Here is a 27,715-nt window from a genome sequence, read left to right as displayed (position 1 = left end):
AACTGTCAAACTTCTTTCCAAGGGCTGTGTCTATCATCCTGCCTTCGCGCCAGCCAGGTATGAGAGTTGGTCTCATGGGGTTTTGTTTGTTTTGAAGGCATCTTCAAGGTGTGTGCGCACTGTGGTTTTCAGTTTCATCTCCCTGATAATGAACATCTATCCTGTGCTCCGCTGCCATCTGTATATCTTAAAGTGTCTATTCACATCTCTTGCCCATTTTTAAACTGGGTTGTTTTCATATTCTTGAGTTAAGAATTCTTCATATACCCTCGATGTAAGTCCTTTATTAGTCACAGGCTTTGCTATATGCCAAGTTTCCTCCCAGACTGTGGCTTGTCTTCTCATTGTCTTAACAGTATCTTTGGAAGAACAGAATTTTTAAATTTTGATGAAGTCTGAAATCCATTTCTCTCCCTTGGGGACTGTGCTTTTGGTATCTAAGAAATCTTTGCTTGTTCCAAAGTCACGGAAACTTTCTTTTTTCTTCGGGAAGTGCTCTAGTTTTAGAATCTAAACTTAGGCCTGTAATCCACTTTGAGTTAATTTTTGTATTTGGTCCAAGGTATGGGTCGAAGCTCCTGTTTTTCTCATGGTTAATTGTTCCATTACGATCGCTGAAAAGACTGTCCTTTCTCCACTGAACTGCCTTTGCGGCTTAGTCAGAAATCAACTGACCACGTGTATGGGGTCCACCCTGTCCTATTGATCGACGCATCTATCCTCTTGCAATACCACACTGTCTTGATTATTGCAGCTTCATAGGAAGCCTTGAAAATCAGGCAATGCGACCTTCTAGCTTTGTTCTTTTTCAGAACTGAGTGGGTTTTTCCAGGTCCTTTGCATTTCCATGGAACCTTACAATCAGCTTGACTGTATTTTGACTAGGATGGCGCGAAATTCATAAATCAATTTGGGGAAAGGAGGCGCATTGTAACAACATTAAGTCTCCGGATGCGCAGTACAGCCTGTCATTTCTGCAGGTTGCCTCTCGCTTCTCTCAGCAGTGTTTAGCAGCTCTCACGGCAGAAGCTTTACACACACTTATCTAGCTTCATTCTAAGGTATCTGATGTCTCCGAAGCTATGGTAAATGGTACTGATTTTTAAATGTCCTTTTTTTCTTAATAGTTAGAAATACAACTGACCTTGTATCCTATAGCCCTGCTGAATTCTCTCATTCTTTCATGTGCATATATATGTGTGTGTGTATATATATATATATATATATGCAAATCCACAGGATTTGTCATAATCAAGTTGTTTGCAAATACAGGTTAAATTCTGGAGTTTGATTACCTTGTCTGAAACTGCCAAGGAGAGGTGCTTCACAATGATTACAAAGTTTTCCAAATTTCAGGGTGGAAAAAAACACACACCTTGGAGAAAATTCATGTTAACTGCACAAGCTGAGCTGGCACAAGGATAACTTCGTTCTCCTGCCTTCCCTGTTAGAGCGACGCTCCCGCGCCCAGGAGGACGGGAGGCTGGCTCGCTGGGTGGCCGTCAGACGCCATCGGGGAATCTGGGCGGCAGTGATAACTGACACAGCTTCAAAGCCATCCCCTCCACACACCACCCTCCTCCTGTGTTGGCCGTGCTGGCAACAAGCCTGGACGAGGCCGGCCTCCCGGGAGTGAAGCTCACAGCACCTCCACCCTCTATTACCCAGATACTTCCCATAAGCTTCTGGGCACTGGACGTCTCTGGGCCTGGTGGCCACACTCTGACTGTTCACATGTGATTTTTCAAAGAGCTCCAAGGAGCGGGCCTGTGAATAGCATCTCTTCCACCAGCCCAAGAGCCACGTGACACGGTCTCAAGCACACGTAACCGACAACCCAGCGATAACAAACACACAGCAGTGTTCACGAGGTGAAACTAAGGGCCCTGCTTGAACACGGAGGCAGCCCCAAGTTCACCACGTTTACGCCTCGATGCCTGAAGTTCACGGAAATGAGGAAACAGATCGGCTGACCAAAGACTTGACAAGGGATTGGGTTTTCAATGTATTTCTGCCACCGTCTGACCTTTTTCCCCTCCTGCAACCTTATATAATTTGACTGAAGTGCTGGGCTGCGTCTGTGGTGTCAACGGCTAGGATCTGTCCAAAGTTAATTAGTGCCTCCATCATAGGAGTCAAGTCATTATTTATCACGCTAGGGTTCCTGCCCAATCGTTTCAGACGTGATTTCTTTACTAGGAGGCAGGGAGACTCGATATGGGTGTGTTATATGTATATATATAATTTTTTAACGGAGAAATAACTCTCGAGCCCTCCGCTGCCGTTCTATCAAACGCAAGGCAAGTGATTGCTGAGTTCCCAATTATGTTCAACCTTAAATCACGCTGTTTGGTCTGGTTGTATATCCAGCCCTTCAGGGATTTGTGCAAAGGCATAGATTTGGCAAGCTTTCAAACCACGGCTACAAAACATGTGCTGAAGAAAATGATTCAAAATATTAAGAAAGCAGTCGTTTATTTTAGAAAGACTGTTCACGTGAGACAATAAGCTGCTTCCCAGAATAGGTTCCATCCATCAGGAAAATGCACTGGCTGGAGCTTGCCTCTCAGCTGCCATTCTGCAGCACTTCCTATTTATTACCCAGGGTCCATCTACGATGGACAAGGGGCCGGGCACCCTGGCACGGTGGTAGCTGGGCAAGCCCTCCCCAACCCTGAAGAAGCACCCCAGGCACAGATGAGGTGCTGGGCCCTAGAGGCCTACCGGTTTCCCCTACGGATGCCCAGGAGGGTGCGTGGTGGCACACATGCAGAGGAAAGGAACAGAAAGCCGGAGCGTCCTGGGCTGGGCCTGGACCAACTCTCGCTCCGTGGAAAGTCAGCAGCTCAAACAGAACCAACCAGGGTCTCTGTGTCAACCAGGCAGCTGTTGTCAACCAGGAGGCCTGCTCTGTGCCCAGAGGCCAGTGATCCCTCGGGAGGGTCAGGCTGGCAGGGCCAGTCAAGCATGGCCAATTGAAGCAAAGGAAATTCCCACTGGAGATGAGATGCTGGAAAATCTCTTCCTGGTATCTCTCTTGAACCCTTGACACCTGCTGAACCACCCTGAGGGGCCAAGTCCCAAGCCATTTCCGCCAGAAGAACTATTCCCGGTGGCTGCTCATTCCCCACTGTCTCTAAGCCTTAACGTATCTGCCCGGAAGGTAGAGTTTACATGGCCTCCGTCCATCACCACAACCTGAGGAATAGGCAACAGATGAACCCAGTGAAAGTATCCATCATAAGTAGCCTCATCGAAGCCAGAACACACTCAAATTTAACAAATATTTCATTTCTCAACCAACTTTAAGAAATGTCTAATGAGCCAGCCACAGTACTAAGACCAGCAATAGAAAACTGCATTTTATTAACTGAACCACTGGAGTCTCAACCTTCCCAAAGGCAACAACTTTGAATTGGTGGGTTTTTTGTTTGTTTGTTTTTTCACATACCACTAAGCACAGCATCTGCAGTGAAGAGGAAAGGTATGGACTAGTGGTTAACCAGAAATTTCTGCAAACAGCCAAGAGAGGACATACAGGAAAAAAAAACAAACAAGCAGCTTGTGAGCAGGAGATCATTTGGGTTCTTTAAAGGCTGAGCGATGAGGGAGGAGAAACGGTGCTTTTCCCTAGCTGGCATCCAAGCCAGTGACACAACAGGTGTGTCCATCCAGAGGGCCGACCTTACTTCTTCAAGCTGGATCTGAGGGCCTGGTCTGTGTCATTTTCAAATAATAACAGGAACTTGGAGTTCCCCTTGTGGGTCAGCAGTAATGAACCCAACTACCATCCACGAGGACACGGGTTCGATCCCTGGCCTCGCTCAGTGGGTTAAGGATCTGGCGTTGCCGTGAGTTGCAGAGTAGGTCACAGACGCACCTCAAATCCCGAGTTGCCGTGGCTGCGGTGTGGGCCGGTGGCTGTAGCTCCGATTCGACCCCTAGCCTGGGAAGTCCCCTATGTGGCAGATGCAGGCCTAAAAAAACACAAACAATAACAGGGACCGTATACACGGCTTCTGTGTCCAGCACAGTGTCAAGTGTATGCACACACTAATTTCTAATAACCCACATGGGCAAGTCACTGGCCTTCAAATACTTAATGTGGATCCCAGCAGCCAAGTGTGTCTGGAATACGATTAGAACATCGGTTGACTCGGCCAACACGTTACTGTCAGAAGCATCAACTGAAGGGTCGAGCCAGGAAAGAGAATCTAGGGATATGCAGCGGACGACTCCCCGACGTTTGTTCCGAAACAAAACTGGCTTCCAGGAAAGACAGGCGGACAGAGTTTTCAGAAACTGGGAAGCCAAGGACAGACAGGCCCTCCCAAGGCCTCCATGCTGCCGGCTGACCCTGAACACGCACCTGCTCACCCGCTCGCCAGCTCATCCTGGGAGCTCCACCCGCCCGGTTGCCCACCCTTCAGAAACTGGCCAAAATCCGATTTCCAGCCCTATCCGCCTATGTCCAGCTCACATCCTGCACAGGCCAGGCCCTTCCTCCACTCTGCCTGTGCTCCTCTGCCTGTCTTCTCCAGCCTGACCCTGCTGCCCCGTCGGGCAAGGGGGGCGTGGGGAGTGGAGCGCCCTGACTTGGGTGACGTAAAGGAGAGACTGTCTTGAACGGCGCCTGATGGGCGGATGCCAAAAGCAACTCCTCTGCTCAAGGGCTTCAGTCGTAGTCTCAGTTCTAAAAGGCCCGTTTCACTATAAATTAACTGCGAAGTCGCTGTTTTTACTCAAGCAACGCAACCACCGCAACCACATGCCGATAAAGGCAGCAACAAGAGTGGAAAGCTGCACGGGGCGCTTCTGCTCAGCAGACAGCTCTCCGGAGTTCTACCCCCAGTCCCCGGCCAGCACACTTGAGACCAAAGTCAGCGCTTCGACAGGCAGCGGGGTTGGGGGGGGGATGTGTTTGAGATTCAGTGAATTGGAAACAGGATTCTCTTCTCCCTAAGAAGTTGAACATCAAGGGCTTAATTAACGACTCAGCATCGTCACCAACTTTCTAGGTATCAAGAGACTTAACAGCATTTTCCTCCTAAAAATCTAAGCTGTCACTGGGAGAAAAACCAAGAAAGCTAAAAGCTACCCACCAAGGTTCGGATTTCTGCAAATACGGGTCTCTCGGTAGACTTGCCCCCTCCCCCGGATGACGGTAAAGATAGAACATGCCCCCGTCCTGCTCAAGAGGAAGATGCCCCAGGAGAAATCAGAGGAAGGGAGGCCTGGCTCGCAGCTGGACCAAGGGAGTTCAAGTGCAGTCTCTGGCAAGGGCAGCAGAGCTGTCCTGTCCCGCTGCCCCGGCAGAGAGGCAAACCGCACTGGTGGGCTCCTGCTGAGAGCCAAGGGCACTGGCAACGCTGACTCTTCACCTGGGCCCTGGGGCGTCGGGCAGGTGGAGAACCACAGTCACATCCGTCCGGGGACACAGGCGGACTCTGCGGAAGTGCTGCCGTTCTGTGACTCCCCATCGTGCACTTTTGAGGCCTAAGGGCAAGGTTTGGAGCAGCTTCTCCAGGCCACCGGGGGACGAGGGCTTCGGGACGGCCCTTCCAGATGCCCAGTGAAACCAGGTCAGCACTCCCCTTGGGTACCAGTGAGCTTCCTCTCCTGTAACCATGGTTATCAGTGACGCTCTGTGCACTTGGACACAGCGGAGGAGACAGGGTCACTGCCCTAAAAGAGCTTGCACTCCAGTGGGGGGGGGGGCGGCGAGGAGAAGACGCAAACACTGCAGACGGTGATAAGTGCTCTCCTAACCCACAGAGGCTGCCACAGGATCAAGCAATGGGGGGCTCTGCTGGGTTGGGGTATCCGGGGAGGGCCTCTTGGGAGCAGTGACATGTGAGTGGCACTGGGGGTGAGGGGAGCTCATCCGTGTAGAGGAAACAGCCAGTGCGAGGGGAACATGCGTGGTGTGCTCGGGGCCGAGAGCGTCAGGGTGCCCGGGAGGAAGAAGGGACGGGACCGTGCAGGCGGCCGGCAAGCAGACGGGTGCCAGCTCACTGGGGGTTCCAGCAAGCTGGTGACCACATCCCAGGTATGATCTGAATAGCTCGCCCCAGCCCCTCACTGGGAGCCAGAATGGAGACCAGGGGTCCACCGGGGAAAAGGCGACGGATGACCAGGCAAAGGAAACGAGGGGACCGTGGAGACGGGTGAAGTGGTACAGGGCCCAGAAAGAGAATAAGGAACAGGGGCCTCCACCTGCAGGTTGGGAAGGGAAGGGCAGAAGCACGGCCACCCCAGGCTTCCGGCCCGACGCCAGCCCCAGTCCTCCCTCCCACGAGCAACCCCGCTCCTTCCCGTGAACCTCCACCGTCACCAGACCCCTAGGGGGACAGCGTGGTGGCCTCACCAAAACCGAACGGTAGATCGGGAGACCAATCCTTACAATTGTGCTTTGCAATGCGAGGTGGGGAGGAGGTGACAAGAGACCCCAAGAGCCACCTGAGCCACCCACCGCCCTCGTCCCACGGCCCCCTCCCCACCGAAGACTCAGCCTCCTGGCTCCGGAGCTGCGCACAGAGCACGCTTGGCGTCCTTCAACCAGGCTTTTTAAAACAGGAACCTCTTCTCCCCTAAGTTTGTCACCGTTTAAAACGCTGTGCTGGTGAGCAGTGATTATGGAAATGCGAGCAGCCATGTCTATTTTTAACCGGGAACCCCGATTTGCATTCTTACATCCTGAAATGCTTAAAATAGCTAGTCCAGTGATGTTTTCGCTTTATTAGAACTGTTTGTGTGGCTTTAAATACAGGTTCAGCAGAAACCAAAGCAAGTCACGTTGACTTCCTATTAAGCATCTAAATCAGAAGATTAAAAACCTATTTTACATTTAACCGAAAGAAGCCGTCAAAAGAACACAGCAACAGCCTTCAGGAGTTTACTGCCAAGCAAGGCTCAGGTTTGAGAGGTAATCAATTTAGAAAGGGAGGGATGGGTTTCTTTAAACGCTTCAAAAAAAGAGGAAAAATACATTTGAGCAAAGCTTTAATTATAGTATCTTCCAAAGAACCTACAAAGCCTTTTATTCTTTCCAAACCTAATGATTTTTAAAGGCAACTCGTGTCCCTTAATTCCACATGAAATATTCAGTAAACCGTAATTAAATCTTATTCCACGTGATTTTTGTTGGATTCACAGAAACAGAGGGTGGTAGCATCTTTAAAACAAACTTCCCGGCAACTGCACTTTCACAGTGAATGGCTGGTTCTCCAAACTGAACTCAAAATGCAAAACCCACTCCATGTGCCTATTTTGGTCCAAGACAGATGGGTGTGGAGTCACATGTCTCACCCAATCGGTGAAGTAGCCACTGTCCCCGTCCTCCCCTCACTTAACAGCGCTGGCCACCAGGTACCCCTGAACATGGAGCTTGTTTTTCAGCATGTAAATCCCGGGGCCTGGTTTAGTTTTTAAGGTGAGTCTATCTGGTGAGCAAAGAAAGTAGAAAGGAATGAGGGAAGGTGCCCATCCATGGCGGAAAGACATGTCATTTGAATAAATATTTGGGTAACTGGATCTTTGCAGGGAGTGGGTTGCATGTTTGGGGTCATTACTCAACTACACAACCCAAATCTTAATCTCTGGTCCCAGCCGTAATCAGCACGCTGCATATGAACACCAACTCCCTCCCTCTCAGGCCGGAGACTCAGGTTACCGGACTCCAGGACTCAGAGGAAGTGATCCCAGGCCAGGTCTACAGGCCGCAGGAAGCCAAGGACTCCGTCCAGTCTGACTTCCAGGATCGGCCCCATAGGAGTCCCCCTGCCATGATCCTATTATAACCTACCTCTCCCCACAACGTGCGTGGGAGCTAAAATCTCCCTTTCCAGTTCCGCAAACATATCAAGAGGGAAAATCTCAGATCAATGGTGATCCAGCCTCGCTGTCTAGCCATTTGTTTTATAACTTCCTCAAAGGCACCAAACCGAAAGGGGTGATGAAAACAACAACAAAGACTTTCTATGAGAGCACAGCCGAAACTGCTGCAAGGGAGCAGCAGCCTGAACACCCAAGCCAAAGGCCATTAGGACAGCCAGCAGGGATTTAGCCTGCATGCGGCTCCAGGATCTGGAGCCCCGAGGCTAGAACCTGGTAAAATACTCAGATGCCTTGTCAGCCTTCAAAAAAAAAAAAAAAAAAGATGGTTCGTAAATGAGACTGTTAGGACTTCAAAAGATTAAAGTGTATCTTAATTCTCACACTGGACTTTGCCTTTGTAGATTCAGCTATGTTATTGACTAGAGAAAGCTACCCACCAAGCTCAGCAAAGTGGTGAGAACTTAACGGCTGAAGTGGGAAAAGCTGCCACAACAGCCACCAGCACCTGGGTTCCTCTGCATGCAGGGCTCCAGAAGGGTTCAGTGAGCTGATGTTAAAAATGAAGACCCAACCAACACCAAAAACCAAACACGACAATAAAATCAAACTTTTATGCCGTAGAAAAAGGCAAAAGAATTTAAAGCATCTACCCCACCATATCTGCAAAAACAAAAATTTTCTGAGACTCATTTTTGTTTTTTTCAGATCTAAATGTTTCAACAGGACGTTCTGCTAGCTAGCTTTTCAACAACCTGGCCCATCTCAAGACATCGTCTCATTCAAACATCTCAGCGGCTCTTGTGGAAAAGATGCCACTTGTGTCCCCAACGTCAGGGTGTCTCCCCAGCACAGTACGTCCCCAAAGATCACAAACCAGGTGCTGCTGCAAAAGAGGCTGCAGTGACGCCGGGGCCCAGCAGAGTCCACGAACTCCCCTGCAGGCACAGCTTGGTGGGATTCTGTTAAGTCAAGCCAATAGGCTGATTCCACTATATTCACTAAGGGCCTGGGCTGAAACAAGCTGCAGAACTCGAAGTACTGAAGACCTGTTAGGCGTGGTAACAAAGTATGAGTGTGATCACTGGGGGAGAAGCCAGCAGATGGAAAAGGGGGGAGGGGAGCATCTTCACAGCCACGACCCTGCAGGAGGGCCGGGCGGAGTCTCCAACGAACTTGGGCTCCAGCTCTCGCTACGTGGCCTCACCAGGGTGGCCTCTTCGTGGAGGTACACGAAGAGGGGGTGACAGGGCTCCCCGCCCCACTCTCTCAGGGCTGTTAAGAAACCAAACAATGTGTCTGTGAAATCACTTTCTTTAACTGTAAAGGCACATAAAATGTGAGTTGCTGCTACTCGGGGTTTATATAATAACGCTAATTATAGATCACTGACGCAGTAAAACCAGCCAGTGCGTGTCTTCGATTAACTGTAGTTTGCCAAGCCCCTGCTCTCTTCAATCCATTTTATCAGGCCACTTGACAACTAAGTGAATTATATTATGGCATAAATAAACAGTAAATAAATAAAACTAGCCAATGGACTTTTAATTGGGAAACCCAGTAAGTGTCTATCTGTATTTCTGAATAATAGGAACATCTGGGGATTTTTAGGGGGAGGGGGTATTGAAAATACATGTGCTTCTACTTTGACTGGAACTGTGTGCCACAAGGAGCAGCCAGGAGACTGCGGAAAGGCGTGGCTGAGATAATGCCATTCGCTGCCTATTCAGTTTCTCCTTTGGTTGCAGAGCTCATTAATTGCATCAACAGGGAAACTGTCTGGGTGTTCAGATCCTGGGAAATTAAAGGTTATTCTCAAAACAGATGGTCACAGACACAGACCAAGGTAAGAACGAAAGGATGGTCTGGACGTCGATGCTGCATCTGAGCAAAATTCAGGCGTCTGAGATCATCTCAGCCCCGGCAAAGCACGAAACGGGTGCTGACAGCCAAATCTGACCACAGGAAAAGTTACCAGAAAAACTCAACAGTATCCAAGGGAAGCTGGGGGGGGGGGGTGAGGCAGTGAAAATATTTTGTACGATATTACAAAGATGGATACACGTCACTACGCATTTGTCGAAACCCATAGAGGGCACAGTTCCCAAAGTGGACCCTAAGGAAACCTGCGGACTCGGACTGAGCAGGACGCGTCAGCGCAGCTCATCGTGTATAACAAACGACCCGTGTATAACAAACGACCCGCCGAGCTGTGCGATGTGAATGCGGGGCGGCGGTGCCTGGTTCGGGGGGCGGGGGGCGGGGGGAGTGGTAATCTCTTTGAGCCTTCCCTAAATTTTCCTGTGAACTTAAAACTACTTTCTAAAAAAATCAAATTTTAACTTAAAACGTCTCCAAAAAAGTGAGGCTTGCCCAGAGAAACTGGGTGAGGCACATGGGCAACTCTGCCATGTTTTGCAACTTTGCTGCCAATGTGAAATCATTCCACAATCATTGGTTCATTTTTTACAATGACCTGTTAAATTGAAAGGTCATTTAAATGGAATTTTTCCCCCTATTCAGAGACCCACAGGTCAGACTGCAGCCACACTCATCTCTGATAAGCGGGACGTGTGCTGTCTCGATCCTATAGCATTGGCCCAAGTCTTTTTAAATTGAAAAGATGGGGGAGACGACGGAGGAGGACCTAAGAACGTGTGTGTATGTGGGACTGGGTGACCCCGCTGTACATCCAGAGTCGGCTCAACACTGTCAATTAACGACATTTTAATTTTAAAAGGGGGCTTGCTTTTGAGGAAGTGAACCATGATGTATTTAATAGCATGCTGGGCAGTTTGAATTCAGACCTTTTCATAGGATCAACTCATTTCGCCCTGTCACCCATCCCCTGACCAGGTTCCACTCAGCACCAGCAGCCCTACCTCACGGCTAAGAAAGTCACGAGGAAACAACTTCCCAGGGGTCTCCCAGCTTTTACGAGCGGGATGGTTCCTGGTCTGCCTGACCTAAAGCCCCAGGCCTAAGGAGGTCAGGCCAGGGCCCTAAGTGGGAAAGGCAGGGCCGCCCTCAGGGAAGATGGAAATGGGGACAGGAACGTCCCCAGAATACTAATCCACTGGGCCGGCGCATCTCAGCTGGACCAGTGAGTCACCCAAAGGCCATCGCTCCAGGAAAGGACATGGTCCCACCCCCTCCGCCGCCTAAAAAGGCAAGTTAAGACATGCATGGGTGTCCTGGTGCCCCGCAGAAAATCTTAACATTGGTATACCTTCTTACAGCGACTGCACCTGAGAAAATGTGTTCACCCCGAAACCCACCCAAGCCAAGCTTCTGAAGAAGGCTTCCTATGAGGCTGTGACCAGGAAACTCGGGGCCATCGCTCCGGGGGGTGGGGGTAGGAAATGGACAAGCATCACACATGTGAAAAATACAAAATCACGGGTGGGCAGAAACCAAGCACCATGTGGCTTTTCCAAAACACCGCCCCCCCCCCCAAACAGAGAAGCTCAGAAGAACCAACGATAAGGTCTCTTCTCTTCCAAAGAGCTCTCTGAAGGCTCCCGGGCAGCCCCCTCTGCCTGACATCCTGTGTGCCACCAGAGGGCACTCACTCATGTAACCGCTCCTGAAACGCGGATGTCACACGTTTGGAACTGCAGGGATGTTGAATGAAAACTAGACTGCAGATCAATGAAATGATAAATCTGACAGGGGCTTTAAGCGCTTGGTAGTCACACATTTCAATTTAATCCCATAAAATGTGTACGTCTACACATGAAGCAGCAGGGCACATGCTAAAAACGGCACGTCAATCCACGTCGGCAGGTTTATGAAAATAATGCGTTTCGAAGTAAAGCTGAGGGTGACACACTTGTTCCTGCATCTTTTGTCACCGGGGCTGTCACCTGGATAACCTGCCCCATCATCTCTGACCTGGACACACAAGAGAGCACACAGAGAAACACACCTGTGTCGTCTCTGCTTTCAAAGGCCACTCTTCACTGGATTACAAGTGGCCATTTACAGTAAAATTATAACATGGTTTATTATGCATGATTAAAACATGACTTAATCTTTTGTGCGGAAACCCCTGTAAGAATAAAGCATGAACATTTACTAGTGCTCTTTATGCCCCAGGCTGTTCTGTGGAGCACAATTACACTTACTTAATACTCACGACAGCCCTCTGAGAGGCTGTAAAATTCTATTTTAGTCAGAAGTTCAACCTTGCATTTCTGGAAGGCAATCAGGAATTTTTCTTTACATTTGTTTCTCCCACTGATGATTTATTCGTCCGCGAGACTCTAAATGCAGATTTGTGAGTTCTGCCTCATTAACTACCTTCTGCAATTATTTCCTCCCCCCAGAATTCACACTTCTTATTCTTCCAGGGGAGGGTAGGATTACATAATCAAAACAGCTCCACGAGCAGTTTAATGAAAAATGCATCATCCCCTGAAAGGGTTGTTGTTTTGCTTGGTGCTACATCAAAATCTTCCGGTCTTGGCTTTTCACACTTAATTTAAAAGGAACTGAAACACAGTCACTGGTCAGAAAGACTGCTTCCTTCGCCATGTGAAGTCAAGTTCAAGTTCAACAGGGCCTGCTTCTCCTGGTTTTAGTTGATTCCATTTGGTGTGCAATAAATTAACTGAAGTTTACACCAAAGGGAACGAAAGCTGACAAAGAAAATACGCTACACCTGAGCAGGAATTTCAGGTTCTTTAAACAATTTGTCACAAGTTAGTGCCCCAAATACGCTCACCTTGAGATAACAGCTTACATCACAGGATACCGTCAGTCTCCTTGGTTTTGTCTGTGCTTTTTGTATTTCAAAAAATACACACACACACACACACACACACACACACACACACACACCCTCCTCAAAGAACGGGGTCTTCAGGAACATTATCCCCCCCCCCCACAGACTACAGATGGGGGACTGTCACATTCACAAAGGTGATCTGGAACCAAATACTTTGTTCCCATCGGCTAAACACCTGCCTCCAGGGCACAGGTGGGCTGGAGGGGGGATGGACTGGGGCTTTGGGATGCGCCCATCACACGGTGGTGTATGAACACCCGGCCAACGGGGACCCACTGTACTGCAGAGCACGGCGAGGTCTACCCAGTGTTCCATCATCCATGTGGGAAGAGAATCTGAGAGAGAATGGATGTGCGTGGATGTAGGACTGGGTCACTTGGTTGTAGAGCAGCAACTGCCACAGCCTGGAAACTGACCACACTTCAACAGAACTGCCTCCAAGTTCCCTCTAGGTCTTTGGCAATGCCTATTTGATCAAGGAAGTATTTTGGTTTATCTTGCTTACTTGATGCCAAATTTTATTATTTTAAATTATTAAGAAAAATATTTCATGGCTTCCTATTTCTACCTCCATGTGCTTTTCGACGTATCTTTCTAGACTCTCACCAGATGTCTCAATAAGAGTCCAGAGCCGTGATGCATGCCTGTTTTTTTTTTTTGTCTTTTCGCCATTTCTTGGGCTGCTGCCGGGGCATATGGACGTTCCCAGGCTAGGGGTCGAATTGGAGCTGTAGCTGCCGGCCTACACCACAGCCACAGCAATGCCAGATCCTTCACCCACTGACCAAGGCCAGGGATCGAATCCGCAACCTCATGGTTCCTAGTCGGATTCGTTCATCACTGAGCCACGACGGGAACTCCCCGTGACTCATGCTTTTGCTTCGTCGACGGGGCGTCGTCTTGCGCAGGAGGCTCGGGTACTGTCACACACACCAGTTTCATGATGCGGAATCCTGAGTCCTGATGTGCTCTGGCATCTTAGAAACACCCTCTACTGGTCTGCCGGTCATTTTGATCGCAACATTTTTACATTTATCCCACAATTTCACCACTTCATCATTTTTAAAAATCACGTATAAAAGGCAAATGAAAACACTCAGGAAGGATGTGATGGCGTCAACCCACGCATTCATTCGTTCCTTAGACAGCATTTATTTAGATGCCACATGGTACCAGGGACCACCCAACGAGCCGGAGACACAGGGTGGCCTCGATGGAGGCCCCGCTCCCCTGGAGCGTCCATTCTCAAGGATTCAGACAGGAACCAACACACGGATCATCACTCCGATGAAAAGAGCAGCTTGCTAAGGGGACTGAGAGTGGCATCTGGGCGTGTGGCTGGTCAGGCTGGCCACTGGGACCTGGTGGCAGGTGGACAGAGACCCACGCTCCCCGAGCTGGGTCAGGCTGGAGATCGCCTTCCTAGTGACTCTGAATGAAGCAGGACGGGGTCACTTTAATCTAGTTCATTTTTAGCAATGTTCAGCTTAAATTAATTTCGGGATTTGAGTACAATTAATTCACTAATAGAACTGTCTTGAAGCCAGATAGGGAGCTGGCAGGATGGCAACGCTCTCCCTACGAATTCTGCCAGCTTCCACTCCAACGTGTCAGCCCGCACGGCTCCAGCTCGGCGGACCCTCTTCGTGCTGCGCCCATGAGCAAGTGTGTGGAGAGAGCCTGAAATAAATAAGTGTAAAATGGGTCAAGACCATCGCTTCTATTTCTGTTTTTAACTGAAGAAAATGTGCCCCATTTCCAGAGGCAGAGAAAGGAGACCTCGGGATAAAGGCAAACTAAAATATATACTGAACCCATATATATGCGTGTATATGTACGGGCATATGTGTACCCCCCCACACACGCACACGTGCGCCACTATATACATGCACAAATATTCCCACACATCTGACTTGCTTCCCAACGGTCACTCAAGATGGGTCCTTTCACAAGCGTTTTTTTTTTTTTTTTCCAATCATTCACAGTGTAACTTTTATCAGGTTGTAGGCTGTATCTTTAAAAGGCCACAAAACTTTTTTTAAGAGATCAAATTAAAATTTAAAGGTTCAGATTCAATTAACACTCCTTTTAGAATTTTTTACTGACTCTGCATATTCCGTAAACTACTTAAGTTTTGTTTTGTTTTGTTTTGTTTTTTCCAACGCAGCATCCTGGGGGGGGTCGTTATGTACAATCAGCCCTTTCGTTCAGATTAACGGGGCTAAGTACACATAGATGTAACAGAACACAAGCCTCCGAGAGGCTCCCCTGCTGGAGACTATTAGCTGAAGCACAGGACTAAAAAGGTGAACGTCTCACATTTAATTCCCAGCACTTCCAGTCGTTACTGCCTAGGCCAGTTTCACACGTTAAACAACACTGTATTTCAAAGGGACACTGAATAAGAAAAAGGACACACAGTTCCTAATTACATAAGGTCCTAACAGTAAGCTACAGGTGACTTCCACTGTGCCCTTCAAACTGCCAAAAGGCACAGCGGTGCCAAAGGAAGGCCTGTCTCTCACCGACCTCCCTGCGCCCGGGACCTCTGTGCGGAAGAGCCACAGGGAGAGGGATCAGGGGTACCGCCTGGTGCTAATGAGTCTTACAGGACACGCTGGGGACACATCACAGTGCAGGGGTGATGCTAATTCGTTTTTCCAATTTGGGGCTGATTTCTCATCAAAGCTCAGACTGAATATAAGCATGACTGTTGACCTCCAGGGAATCGAGGTGAGTGAACAAGAACCATCACAGTCAGGCACGTGTGCCGGGCTCAGAGGCCAGTCGGTCTCGTCAGCCTTGAGGATGTGACTAAAAAGGACACATCACAAAGAGGAAAGAGCTGTGGGCCTCCCGCAAGGGACGTGCTCGTGCCTGTCAGGAAATGTGTCCCCGGGTGCGAGCCAATTAAATGACTAGTTACTGAGACACCAGAACAGCAAATGCAAGATTTCAGGGCAGTCAGATGTGAATTCTATGTATATACATATTTTTTAAACAAAAAATGTGATGTTCTCTGTGGCATCGGCAGCTTCCGACTCGCTTTCTGCTGCTCTTTGCGCATTTGCTTTCTGCTACCAACACCTTCAGACCTGTATGAACAAAAACGGTGTTCATTCTCTCCCCTCAAAAGAGTCACTGAGTTTACCTCTTTGACTTGAAAGTGGGACCCCATCGTCACTGCCCCGGCTTCTCCCCACCTTTGTTCACTCACACCCATGAGCAGATGCTGGGCTGGGTGCAAAAGAAACAGACACAGCTGAGGCCCAGAACCTGCTCCAGGAAGCCCCCCGTTTAGTGAATTAAAGACCCCAACAGAGAGAGAGAGAGACATTCTGATGCGGCAAAGGCCCTCAGAGCAACGTGTTTGACGGGGAACCACAGGTGTGGAGAAGGGACAGCCAGGCTGGCCTTGCAAGGCCCTGGGGAGGGAGAGAACAGCACGGGTGAAAGGACAGGGTGGGGGGTGGGCGGGTGGCTGGTGGAGGCGTGTTGTACTTGATCCTGAGGGCCAGTGGGGTCCGGTATTTCTCCACCGGCACCTGCGTCTACATCCGGGACTGCAGTACTGGGTTAATGAAATCTTTATTAGCCAAGCAAATCCAGAGAGCCAGAGTGCCTGGGGGTTCTGTGTACCCTGAGGGCTTGCCTACTGCAAGCCCAACATCTGCCTTGGTTGAGGTCACACTGGCTGTGCTGGTTAAAGCTTACACTTCGGAGTAAATTTCTGAAGGAACACATCACAAACTGAAATGTCACACTTTGGATTTTTTGAGGCAAGAATTTTAACAAGAGCCTGCTGGCGACCCAAGTCAAAATTTTTAAAAATGAACCCATGTCCAAATGCTCACTTCCCTGGTCTCCTAGACACCTGCCTTTACTGTCGAAGAAACCAGAACTGCGTGTGGTACCAAATTAAGCAATCATGCCAACAGTGTCTCTAAAAAGCTATTCCTTTGGTTCTCTTACACAACACGGGTTATAATTTACAAGGAGCGTCATAAAACAGCTCTTCTTTTGTTGGGATACATTCCAGTCCATTCGTCATAAAGATTTATGTGTAAAGGAGTGACTTTATAAGCAAAACATCATTTATTGGGGAGAAAAACCTCAAAACAAATTGCAATAAAGCCACTGATGTTCTTTTCATCTCTTGCTTAGTTTCCACGTCTTGGTATTCCCCATCGGATGGGAACATTTTAATTAGAATAAAGAGAGCTGAAGAAAATGTGTGTGATGAGTAAGCTTTCATTATTACTAAATTGTGTTTACTGAGGTGTTTCTTTCGAGTGAAAACAAGGTCACAAGTTCATCCTTTGTAGAAGAAAAGCATAAAATGTAGAAGTGCACACTTAGGGACCAAGCGGCCTCTCCCTGATACTCAGGGGCACTGAAAGCACAGGCCGCCTCTAGGAGACCCCGCATCCTGGTGACACTGGCTCACCCGAATCAACACGCGACGACGCCTCCTACCCGAGGGCATTCACGGACGTGAGGGTCACAGACGCAAGGCTTAAAGTCGGCTCTGCCTAACGGGGGGCTGGGAGGACTTTTATGGGGTTGAGGGTTAATGGACTCAGGGGAATGTGAGGTAATTTACACTCGATGAAGGTAGGAATCCGGGTATCCGTCCGCCTTTGCCCCGGGCTCATCATCAGTGTAGTCAGAGTGTGTGTGCGGACGGGTTACCCTTTCAAAGGGTTCACCATCCCTGGCCTCCGAGGCCACAACAGAGCTTTCTGACCTCAGCATCCGTGTTTGTCAAAGACACGGTGTGGCTCACAGCCAATACAAACGCACACGCGCACACGCGTGCACACACGCATGCACACACACACAGGCATACCTCACTTTCTGCGCCTCACAGACAGTGCATTTCTTACGCACTGAAGGCTGGTGTAAACCCTCTATCGAGCAAGTCCACCGGTGCCACTTCTCCAACAGCATTTGCTTCCTGCATGTCTCTGTGTCCCATCTTGGTAACTCTTTGCAACATGTCAAGCTTTTTCATCGTATTCTCTCTGTCACAACGATCTGCAACCAGTGATCTCTGACGTCACTACTGCAAAGGCTGCAACTCGCTGCAGAGTCTATGACCAGGTAACAGGTTTTCGCAATAAAGTATGTTTTTGTTTTGTTTTGTTTTGTTTTTTGTCTTTTTGCTATTTCTTGGGCCGCTCCCAGGGCATGTGGAGGTTCCCAGGCTAGGGGTCGAATCGGAGCTGTAGCTGCCAGCCTACGCCAGAGCCACAGCAACGTGGGATCCGAGCCGCATCCGCGACCTACACCACAGCTCATGGCAACGCTTAACCCACTGAGCAAGGGCAGGGATCGAACCCGCAACCTCATGGTTCCTAGTCGGATTTGTTAATCACTGCGCCACGACGGGAACTCCAAAGCACGTTTTTAATTCAAGCATGTACATGGCACACTTAACAGACTACAGTATAATGCAAACATAACTTTTAAATGCACTGGGAAACCAAAAAAAAAAAAAAAATCATGCGACTCACTTTATTGCATTATTTAATTTGGCACAGTGGTCTGGAACCAACCACTCTGGGGTATGCCTGTGTGTGTATATGTGCGTGTGTGTGTGTGCACCTGTGTGTGTGCCTGTGTGTATATATGTGTATAAATACAAATTCTTTGCATAGTAAGAGACTCCCCACACCTGCCTTTTCAAAGCCTCAGAGGACAGGCAGGTTCTGTGTGCAACTAATATAATTTGAGGAATTTGAGGATTGTGCCAAAATAAAGATAAGAATCTAAAGATATGACAAAATAAAGCCTCTAAAGGATAAAAGTAAAAACCCAAGTGAAAAGCTGCTATTTTTGGAAGCTCCTGTCAAAATTGCGGCCTCATGCTCTGATGTTTTACTGTGACTCAGAAATCTTGCCTTAAATTCCAAGGACTCACCGCTTGGATCCAATTTGAGGCAAGAGCAATCCCCTGGCACCTCCCCGATGCTCTGGGAATGAGATGGGTGAGGGCCAGGACGCCCTCCCTGGGGGGCAGAGGGTTAGGGCAGAGCCGCTGAGCCGCAGCGCGCCAAGGGCCCGGCTGCCCTGTCCTTCCTCTCCAACCCTGCTCGTCTCATTGGGAGGTTTCAGATCCAAACGGACAACCCGCCACAAACCTCGGCCTCTCTGTTCCTGGACCCATTCCCCTCTGAGAATCAGTCATTCCCAAGACCTCTGCTGTTCAGTACAGTAGCCACACGGGGCTACTGAAACATGCCTGGGCTGAACTAACTTGTGCTGCAAGTAGTAATATCCAGATTGTTTGCTCTACATTTCAAAGGTACAGTACAAAATACAGGTACAATATCTCAGTAATTCAATTTATAGTGGTTACATGTTCACAGAATACTTTAGATACGGGGGCTAATAAATAAAATCGATCCCTAAAGTCAACCTTACTTGTTTACACTCTTTAAAAACACGGCCACTGGAACATGTACATGAGACATGGCGGTCCCAATGGACTTCTCCTGGACAGCACCGCCCTAGACTGCGAGGCTGCCAGAATCGCACCCCTCATGGCACCAAGTTCAAGCATCGCACCCTGACGGCCCTACCCCTTACTCCATCGACCCCCCAGGGCCTCTGGCCACCGCTCCTCTCCCTCATGCTTCACTTCTGCTCCCCGCCAGACATCACATCAGCATTCAACTCCCCTGGCAGAATCCTAATCGCAAGTTAAATCCAACTCTCTGCCCTCTCCTGGCCTGCACCTGGGCAGCAGAAAACACAACTCCTTGAAAGCACCTGCTCCCCGCCCCCATTTTTGCTTGAACCGGCTGGAACCAGTGCCGTCCTCCCCACCCACTCGTCCAGCTTTTGTCCGAGTTGCCAATGACCTCTGTGTGGCCAGAGCCAGGGTCACGCCTCAGCTTGTCTCTTGCTCGCCCTTCAGCAGCACGTGACACAGAAGATCACGCTGTGCCCTGAACGCCTCCCTCTGGCCACGGCTCTCGAGGTCGCTGCTCAGTTCCCCTCCTCGGCTTCGCTTCCTTCTCCTGCTCCCTCTTACAACCCGGGACCCTCCGCGCTCCGTGCAGGAACCTCTCTATCCACAGTCCCTGCAGGATCTCCTCTACCTACAGCTCTAAGAACCTTCCACATGCTCACAACACCAAAGACTCTGGCTCAAGGCTGGGCCTCTCCTCTAAGCTGTGGCCGCCTCTGGATGCTTCATGTGGCTTCTTGAAGTCAGCACATCCAAGAGCTTCCTCCTCAGCCATCTCCGCAAGCTGCTGCTCCCCCAGGCTTCCCCATTTCCGTGGACGGAGCTGCATCCTTCCCAGCACTCAGGCCCAAACACCAGCATCAGCCCCAAGCCCTATTTCCAGACCGCCAACCAGCTCCTCCCCCGGAACACGCCCAGCACTGATCCCTTCTGACTGCCCGGGGCCGAGCCACCTCCGGCTGGTGCAACTATCTCCTCTCTGGCCCCCTCGGCCTCCTTCCCTAGCCCCCGAACCAGGGATCCACAAACATTTTCTTAAAAGAGCCAGAGAGTAAATATTTTAGGCTCCGCGGGCCAGATGGTCTCTGTGGCAACTACGCACTTGGCCGTGGCTGCCTGAAAGCAGCCTCACACGATGGGCAGATGAAGGGCAGGGCTCTGCGCCAGTCAAAGTGGAACTTAAACGGACACTGCCATCTGAATCTCACGAAAGTTTCATGTGCCACAAAATATAAGTATTCATCTTACTTTTCCCCAACCATTTAAAAATGGAAAAAGCATTCTTGCGTTGCTGGCTGCACTGAAACAGGCAGCAAGCAGGCCAGATGTGGCCCCAGGCCGCAGGTGTGCCAGCCCCTGGCCTGGTGTCTACTGCGCATTCAAAGACATCCTTGTGATCTTGCTTTCCTGCTCAAAAACTGATGGACGGAGGCAGGAGAGACACACCTAGATCCATAAATAGCGCTTTCAGGTGTGTAAGGGCCTACCTGCACTGAAGGGCTCAGTTCCCTCCTCATTCAGTAGAAGCAAAGACCTCCCGCGGCCTCTAAGGCCCTAGAGCATCTCATGCCTGACCGCCTAGCCTTCTGCTCCTCTCTGCCGCCCTCACTCAACACAACCACCGTGGCCTCCTTGCCTCTCTCCGGCTATTGCCACACCCACATCCACCCAGGATCTTTGCCTGCGCTGCTCCCTCTGCCTGGAAAACTCCTACCCCAGATGTGGACACGACTCACTGTGTCACTGCTTCAAAGCACCTTAGGAGAGACAGCTGCTCCCGCCACGCTGCCAAAACAGTGCGCCCACGCCTGCACACGCGCACACATACACACACACAGACATCCAGGGGCCCCTGGGAGGGTTTACCTTGCTTCACTGTTTCCTCATCACACTTACAGTCCTGGGATAGTTCTTTCTTAGAAATAAACAGATTAGGCAGTTTTTCAACCAGGGAGCACAAAGAGCAGGGCGTTCAGGAGCAGATCTGGCGGTAGGCTGCCTGGGTTGGAGCGCCAGCAGCCCCACGCGTGAGCCTCTCTGTGCCTCAGTCTCTCATCTATGAGAGGAGGACAGTGGCCCCCTGCACCCTCAGTGTTCTGCCGACTGAATGCATAAAAGCAACCGGGGCACACAGTCACCAGTGACTGCTACCTGCGTTTTGGTCACTGCGTCCTGCCCTTTGTGCCAACAAGAAGACAGGCTCTTCCAGGGAAGCAGCTTTGGTGTGTTGACTGCTTCAGTCCTGGTACCAGGGACAGTGCCTGGCACTGGGCATTCCAGACACATTCACTGACCAAACGAGTAAACGTCTGATTTTGATCCCAACACACAGATATCAGGGAGGGCAAAGACCTTCTCCGAACCCTGCTACCCCAGGCAGGCCTGCTGACATCTCTCTCTGTGGAAAAACCCTGAGCTGACCACAACTGCCGTCCTCCAAGCAGCCACCGTGTCAGGGCATGAGAAACAAGCTGAAGCTGCGCGGGACTCTCAGAGGTTACTCGTGCAGGTCTCTGACCAAATGAGCGAAGAAACAGACGCCACGGTCAGGTTCAAATGCCCACTTCGCACCCAGGAACACAGCTCTGCCAAGGTCTGACACTATTTCCCAGACACAAGCACCAAAGACTGTTTGCTCCAAGTAGCTCACATTTAATTGACTTCTGCAGACAAACAGCATCTCATCAAAGAGAAGTCTTCCCTGAGCAAAAAGGTGGTAAAAACACTTCCATCCACCTGACATATGGACTCATCACTGACAACCAGCCCCGGCATCGTGGGTCTGGCAGCTCTCCTAAGTTTTACTGGGAAATGGTACAACGATGAGTGAAAGCACCTTCGCGTTCCACCACTCTGGGAACTGGCCTTCAACCTAAAGATACGGACACACATCCTGGTCTAACAGGGGCTCTTCTTCCAGTGAGAAGCCCCTCCTTCCTTTACAAGACACAAGGACAGGAAGGCCACCCATCACCAAGAAGAGCAGCCACCCGGTCTTCTGAGCTCTGCGAGGTTTCCCTGCGAAACACGAAATGAATATCCTCAGGGCCAGCTCTGCCCAACAGGAAACAGACGCGTGAGGTGGAGGCGGGAGAAGCACCCCTAGATACATAAACAGCGCTTTCAGGTGTGCAGGGGCCTACATGCACCGAATGCCAGAACATCGTGTGCCTGGATAAGCAAAGCCTCACGAGGAAGGGTAAGAAACTGGGGGTGAAGGAGGGGATGAACCCCAAGAGGTCAAAGTGAACTGAGCCTGGGGCCCACTGGGGGGAGGTTTTTCTCAGAAGTGATGAGACCTGAGAGCCGTCGTTTGCTATCATCCCGGCGTTGGCTTTGTTTTTTCATTCTGCAGCGAGCTGGTCACTAAGGGTGCCGTGACACCGCACTGAGGACATACGCAGACCAGGCGGCGCCCGTCCCGTCTCAGGCCTGCACGGCCGCACGGGGGCAGGACCTGGAGAGTCGGGATGACCCCGCGCTGTATTGAGCGGAGGATCCTAAAGAGCACTTTGGAAGCTCTTGTGATCCCGCACAAAACCACATGCCTGGTGATCCACCAGCTGGGCAGTGGTAACGCCCTTGACTTGAGGCTTGACAGCTTTGGCTGGGACGTAACTCCGACGTAGTGAATTTCCATCCTGAACTGTGAGGGTTACCCCTGGACTGGGCATCGCCGAGAGCGCTACCCAAATCAGAGTCTGCTTAGAGAGTAAGACTACCTCGCCCTCCAGGGCACTTCGAGGAGTGCTGTGCTCTCGGCTTCGCTTGTTTGCAAGATCAGAAAGCCACGGCTGTTTGGTTTACAGGATGCCAGGATAAGAACCATCTGCCTGGTCTGGTGTTTCTTTAATTAAAACTTTAATTACAGATATATCTCTGCACAGATACGTGCAGTCTATCAGCTCCTGCTCTTAATTACCTGCGCTAATGAGAACTAAAGGAGAGGGAGCGCTGGCTGCATGTCTCCGACGTGCCAGCCCTTGTGCCAGAAGCCTTCACACGGACCAGAGCAGGTTGGGAGAACCCAGGGGTCAAGGGGCCTCCGCAGCCAAGCTGCAACCCGCCCTGCCAGCCCTCTTCTCACCACTGCAGAAGCAGGCAAGTCCCTTGGGCTGCTCCCCTGGGAAAAGGCAGGGCTGGGTGGGATAAGAGCCTCCAAGGGCCCAGGAAGGAGACAGAGGCCTGGGCTTCCCAGGGTGACTGATCCCAGCTCTGGGCAGGCACACGCAGGGTGGGTCTATCATTTCTGACCCCACCAGAGACCCCTGTGGTCTAAAGCCTCTGGTTCTGGGACTCTTCTCACAGAAGGGGTGCTGGCTGCTGGTGGGTGAACCACCAAACTGGCCCACAACGGCACGCTGCAGCTTACAATGTAGCCAACTACAGGATCCACGCCCTGGCCCATGTTCTGGAAGCACGTGGTAGGTACAGTTTGTTCTTGCTTAGAAATTACATCAACATCCTCTAGTTCTGCACTCCTGATCAACGGTCCTCTCCTGGAACAGCCAGCTCAGAGTCTGGGATGAGGGCAGGCCCCTCGTGTGAAGGCTGTACAAATGATCCTGGATGGGCCAAGGGCCAGGGCCAGGACGCCACTGCTACGGAGCCCCCAGCCTTCCTGGCGACAGTGGTGGCGGGGAGCTGGAGGCCTTACTAGGTGAGTCAGGGGTCTGGCGGCTGAGGGACCAGCTGGCCAAATTTCTTGTCTGGGGCGCAGCCAGGTTTGCCGGCAACCGTAGGGCAGAGTCCCAGCTCTGCAACCACCAGGGCTGTGACCTTACAGGGAGTTTCTCCAGTCTACCTGAGCATCCGTGTTCGCAGGTGCAGAAGGGCATTAGCGAAGACTGCCAACCTCATAGGTCGATGCGGACAATTACACAGAAACACACGGGAGAACATGGCACCCAGCAGTGCTCTCCTTCCCCCTGGGGGCCAAGTGCCTAAGCCGCGCACATCCTCCCAGCTAAACGCGCTGTGGCTCCTCAAGAGCTTGCTGAACAGCTTACTGACGCTCGAAGAGAACGAGGCAGTGCTGACTAAGTAAAAGTGGAGTCTCTCCCCCAGGGTATTTCTCGTGTCTCCTCGGCCAATAACAGCTTCAAAAAAACCCACCTACCAACAAAAGGTCAAGCAGCTCTTAATTATCTCAACTGTTCTTCCTGAAAAGTCAGGAACCAGATTGAACATGAAGCGCCATGACTCACATTCCATCCAGCTCCTCCCTCTGTGAGTGCGCCCGGGCGCCCCGGACAACGGTACAGGACCAAGAGGGTAACTCTTCGACGTTTAATCAACCCCTGGAAGGTGTATGCTCCCCGCCCCCGCCCCGGTTTCCCACTTCATGGAAACCCCCACTCTGCCTGGGCTTCTCCCAGTGTGCAGGATCTGGCCTGGATGCCACGGCCACGGCCACGCTGCAGAAGCACACGCCTCCCCTGCAGCAACTCAGCCCAGGCTCTCCAGGACCCTCTGCATAGGCACCAGGGTTATATGCCCATTTTAAAGAGGCGGAAACTGAGGCACGGAGAGGTGACGTAACTGTCTCTGTCAGATCCTGCAAAGGGCCAGGACCCAGGGTGGGAGGTGGGATGGAAGCCAGGCAGCCTGGCCCGGGCTGGTGCTCCTGGCTGTTCCCCCAGGACCAGCCACAAGGAGGACTGCACAGCCACGGCACGAGGCTGACCTTGGCAAGCACCTTTCTTCTGGGTTCCCAGGGGGTCCGCCATGCATTTTCATTTATCCTGCCAACAACCCTAAAAAGCAAGGAGGAGACATACAATCTCTGCATTTCACACAGGATAAAAGGGAAGTCCAATCAATGCCTGCTTTACAAATGCCTATACGATAGCCGAACAACTGATTTCACCGCTTCAACTCCTGCATGAAGGTCTTTGGAAGTTAGTCTATATGAGTTTTCGAGTTTTGTGTGTCACTCCCTCCTCGCAAGGCAGCCCTGGCCCAACCAGAGACCCTGCTGGTCAAAAGCAGGTTTTGTGACCTCGGCCTAGGGTTTTCTCACTGAATCATGCTTACCAAAACTACATCCGTGTGGCTTAGAACTCTCTAGAATTCCTAAATACTAACCAAATAGGCGATGCTCATTGAAAACAGGCAGTAAATGTGTCCACAGACCAGCTCTCTTCAACCTAATTGCAAAACAAAATTATCATGATACAAACATTTCTCTTGGGTGCCTATTAATGTCTCTTTAGCGCCTTATGAAGAAAGTATTTGACTCTCCCTGGAGGACATGGGAGCCTACGGGGAGATGTCAAGAGGCCCTGATTCTGTCAACAGGGAGCCTGTGACTCTCTGGGGATCAGCAGCCAGCTCACCCTCAGGGGTCAAGCAGGTACAGGGCTGCTTAAGCAAGAGCAGTCGCAAGACTTCCACTCACAGCCCCCTCCTGCCCTGTGATGCCAACTGCCAACTCCGAGCTACACCTTACTCTCTTGGTGCTAGAAGGATATGGCAGCAGGGGAACAAAAAAAGGATGGAATCTGGAAAACATTCCTATCCAACTCTCAAAGCACTCTCATTAAAAATTAAAAATTTAAAAAAAAAAAAAAAAAAAAAACACCTTAAAATGCAAGGTTAGATAAACAAGTTGCTGCCGACTACTAGAACATTCATCCCAGATGCTTTCTGGCTTTGTGATCATGGGATATCTTACCTACTTGCACTTCTCGGCTCTGCTATTTTGCGATTCTGTGAAAAGATACCCAACAGGCTAAGGCAGGTTCCCAGGTATGTACACCGAGCAGACGGCCACGAGCTGGTCAGCCTGGGGAAGTGTTCACAAATGTCCTGGTCTCCAGTGAACAGCCCCCTACAACTAACTTTAACTTGTGGTTCTAATGAATGACATAAACTTTTATAGGTATATCAACAAAGCTCAGAGAGGACTTAAATCCATTTCAGTGCTCATTTAGCAGCTTCAGCTGTGTGCAATTAAAGCCTCGGCATTAAATGCTGGAGAATAAAATAATGAGACACTTAAAAAATAATCTGTGCTTCAGCAGGCCATGCTAGGAGATTTCACACGATTTTTTTTCTTTAAGAACATGATTTCTCAGGAATATTTTGCCACTTCAAAGAGTGAACTCAAGTTTGATTTTCGTTTTCAGTTTCAGTTTTTCTGCTTCTGCACAAGAACTTTCTGAAAAATGGAATACAATTTTAAAAATGCATTGTCTGAGACACAATCATGAAACAACAGCATATGGCATAATAAAGCAATCTGGAATCTGGACCACCACAGCTGACCGACCAGGTTTCAGCAGAGACGAGAGGACACTTTTGACCAGGCTGAAAATGTTGCTTGTTCTTAACTTTTACCTCGAATAATGAATAAAATACTGAAGGAGGGGGAAAGGTGAAGTGTGGAAATGGCAACTTTCTTATCTTGCAGCCCATCCAGGGCATGAAAGGGCTAACCTTTTTCTCCTTTCAATACTTGAGAATATAAAATGTAATGTGAGGGTACAGAAGGTGGCAGCTTAGACAAGTCACCTCAGTGGCCACTGTCTCTCCAAGAAGGATGAGGGTGGCCTGCAGAGGCAGGGGTGTGTGGTGATGGCATGGGGGTGAGTGAGCGAAGGGGAGGGCAGTGGCGTGGGGCAGGGGAGGGCCGGGGGTGCTGGTGTGTGACAGTTGTGTGTGAACGCCAAGCTCGTTGAGCGGCGGCGAAACATGAATAGAAAAGGAGATATGCTGTACGGGGAAATGCACTCATTAAACTTAAATTTTAAAAGGATGAAAACACAGATTACACTTCATTTTTAAAACTGAAATGAATTTTAATACAGAAAATGAAGACAGCATTTTGCAAATTTATCGCTCAAAGGGGTATCTCTATTTGAGGAAATCAGCGTGTTACACTTTGAGAGATGAAATGTTACAGCTTGTACACCAAAATCAAAAAATGAAATGAAATTAAAAAATGAAATGGTTACCAAGGTAATGCAGGTCAGGGGATCAAAGGTGAAGGGTCACACATTATTAAAAAGAAATCCCAAAGGGCGGCCGCATCATGATCTCTGCAAAACAAAGGAGCTCCAGTAAGTAACACTAGCATCTCCGGGAGTTTCAAGTCAAGTTCTTGAAAAGAAGACTCTCCTGTAATTGAACACAGTCATTCCTGATTCCATGCAGAGCCATTCTTACTAATGTACGAAACCAAAATTTTTGTCAAATTTTAACCATTCCATCATATTAAAACCCCGAATATCTCCAATTAAAAGTGACTAGGAAGTACTGACATTTCCACTGGACCCCACACCCTGTTTTCTGGAAATGACAGTGCTTATAAGTTGCCAACGTATCAGAAAATCTAATTTGGTCGCAGCAGGGTGAGTTTTTTTTTTTTTTTTTTTTTCCTCTCCTCCAGGAATGAGTTCCAAAATTGAGTTTTTGCAAATTTGTTTCATTTGAAGTAGCTGCATAAAATTTCCATTATTGGAACATTTAGTATAACAATGTTCTAGAAGACAGCAATAAAGTGATACATGATAAAATAAACTGTGTAACTCTATCTATTAGGACCTGTTCTCACATTCAACTCTCACTGCACGGGGTGGTGGTGGGGGGACATTTTAAGCAAAATAACCTGCTAT

At 49.8% G+C, this 27,715-nt stretch overlaps 1 protein-coding gene across 28 annotated transcripts in view; it reads right to left on the bottom strand.

Moving 5' to 3' along the window:
- CAMTA1 (calmodulin binding transcription activator 1) overlaps positions 1–27,715 on the bottom strand; it is an 866,060-nt gene that overhangs the window by 755,901 nt on the left and 82,444 nt on the right. Inside the window, exons 4-5 of one of the 28 annotated variants that reach the window (XR_002345413.1) lie at positions 27,056–27,139; positions 13,755–14,302 (exon numbers count right to left, since the gene is read on the bottom strand). The exons of 25 other annotated variants lie outside the window; for them this stretch is intronic. Coding sequence is in view for 2 of the 3 variants with exons in the window: in XM_021097529.1 (XP_020953188.1) it covers positions 14,201–14,302 (102 nt within the window). In the remaining variant the exon portion in view is untranslated. Of the gene's footprint in view, positions 1–13,754; positions 14,303–26,874; positions 27,140–27,715 lie in introns of those variants that run through there. 2 more of the 28 variants (XM_021097529.1, XM_021097530.1) reach the window with 2 other exon arrangements.

This window comes from Sus scrofa, chromosome 6 (assembly GCF_000003025.6).
Source record: "Sus scrofa isolate TJ Tabasco breed Duroc chromosome 6, Sscrofa11.1, whole genome shotgun sequence".
NCBI classification, from domain to species: domain Eukaryota; kingdom Metazoa; phylum Chordata; class Mammalia; order Artiodactyla; family Suidae; genus Sus; species Sus scrofa.
This window is presented reverse-complemented; position numbering and strand designations above follow the sequence as displayed.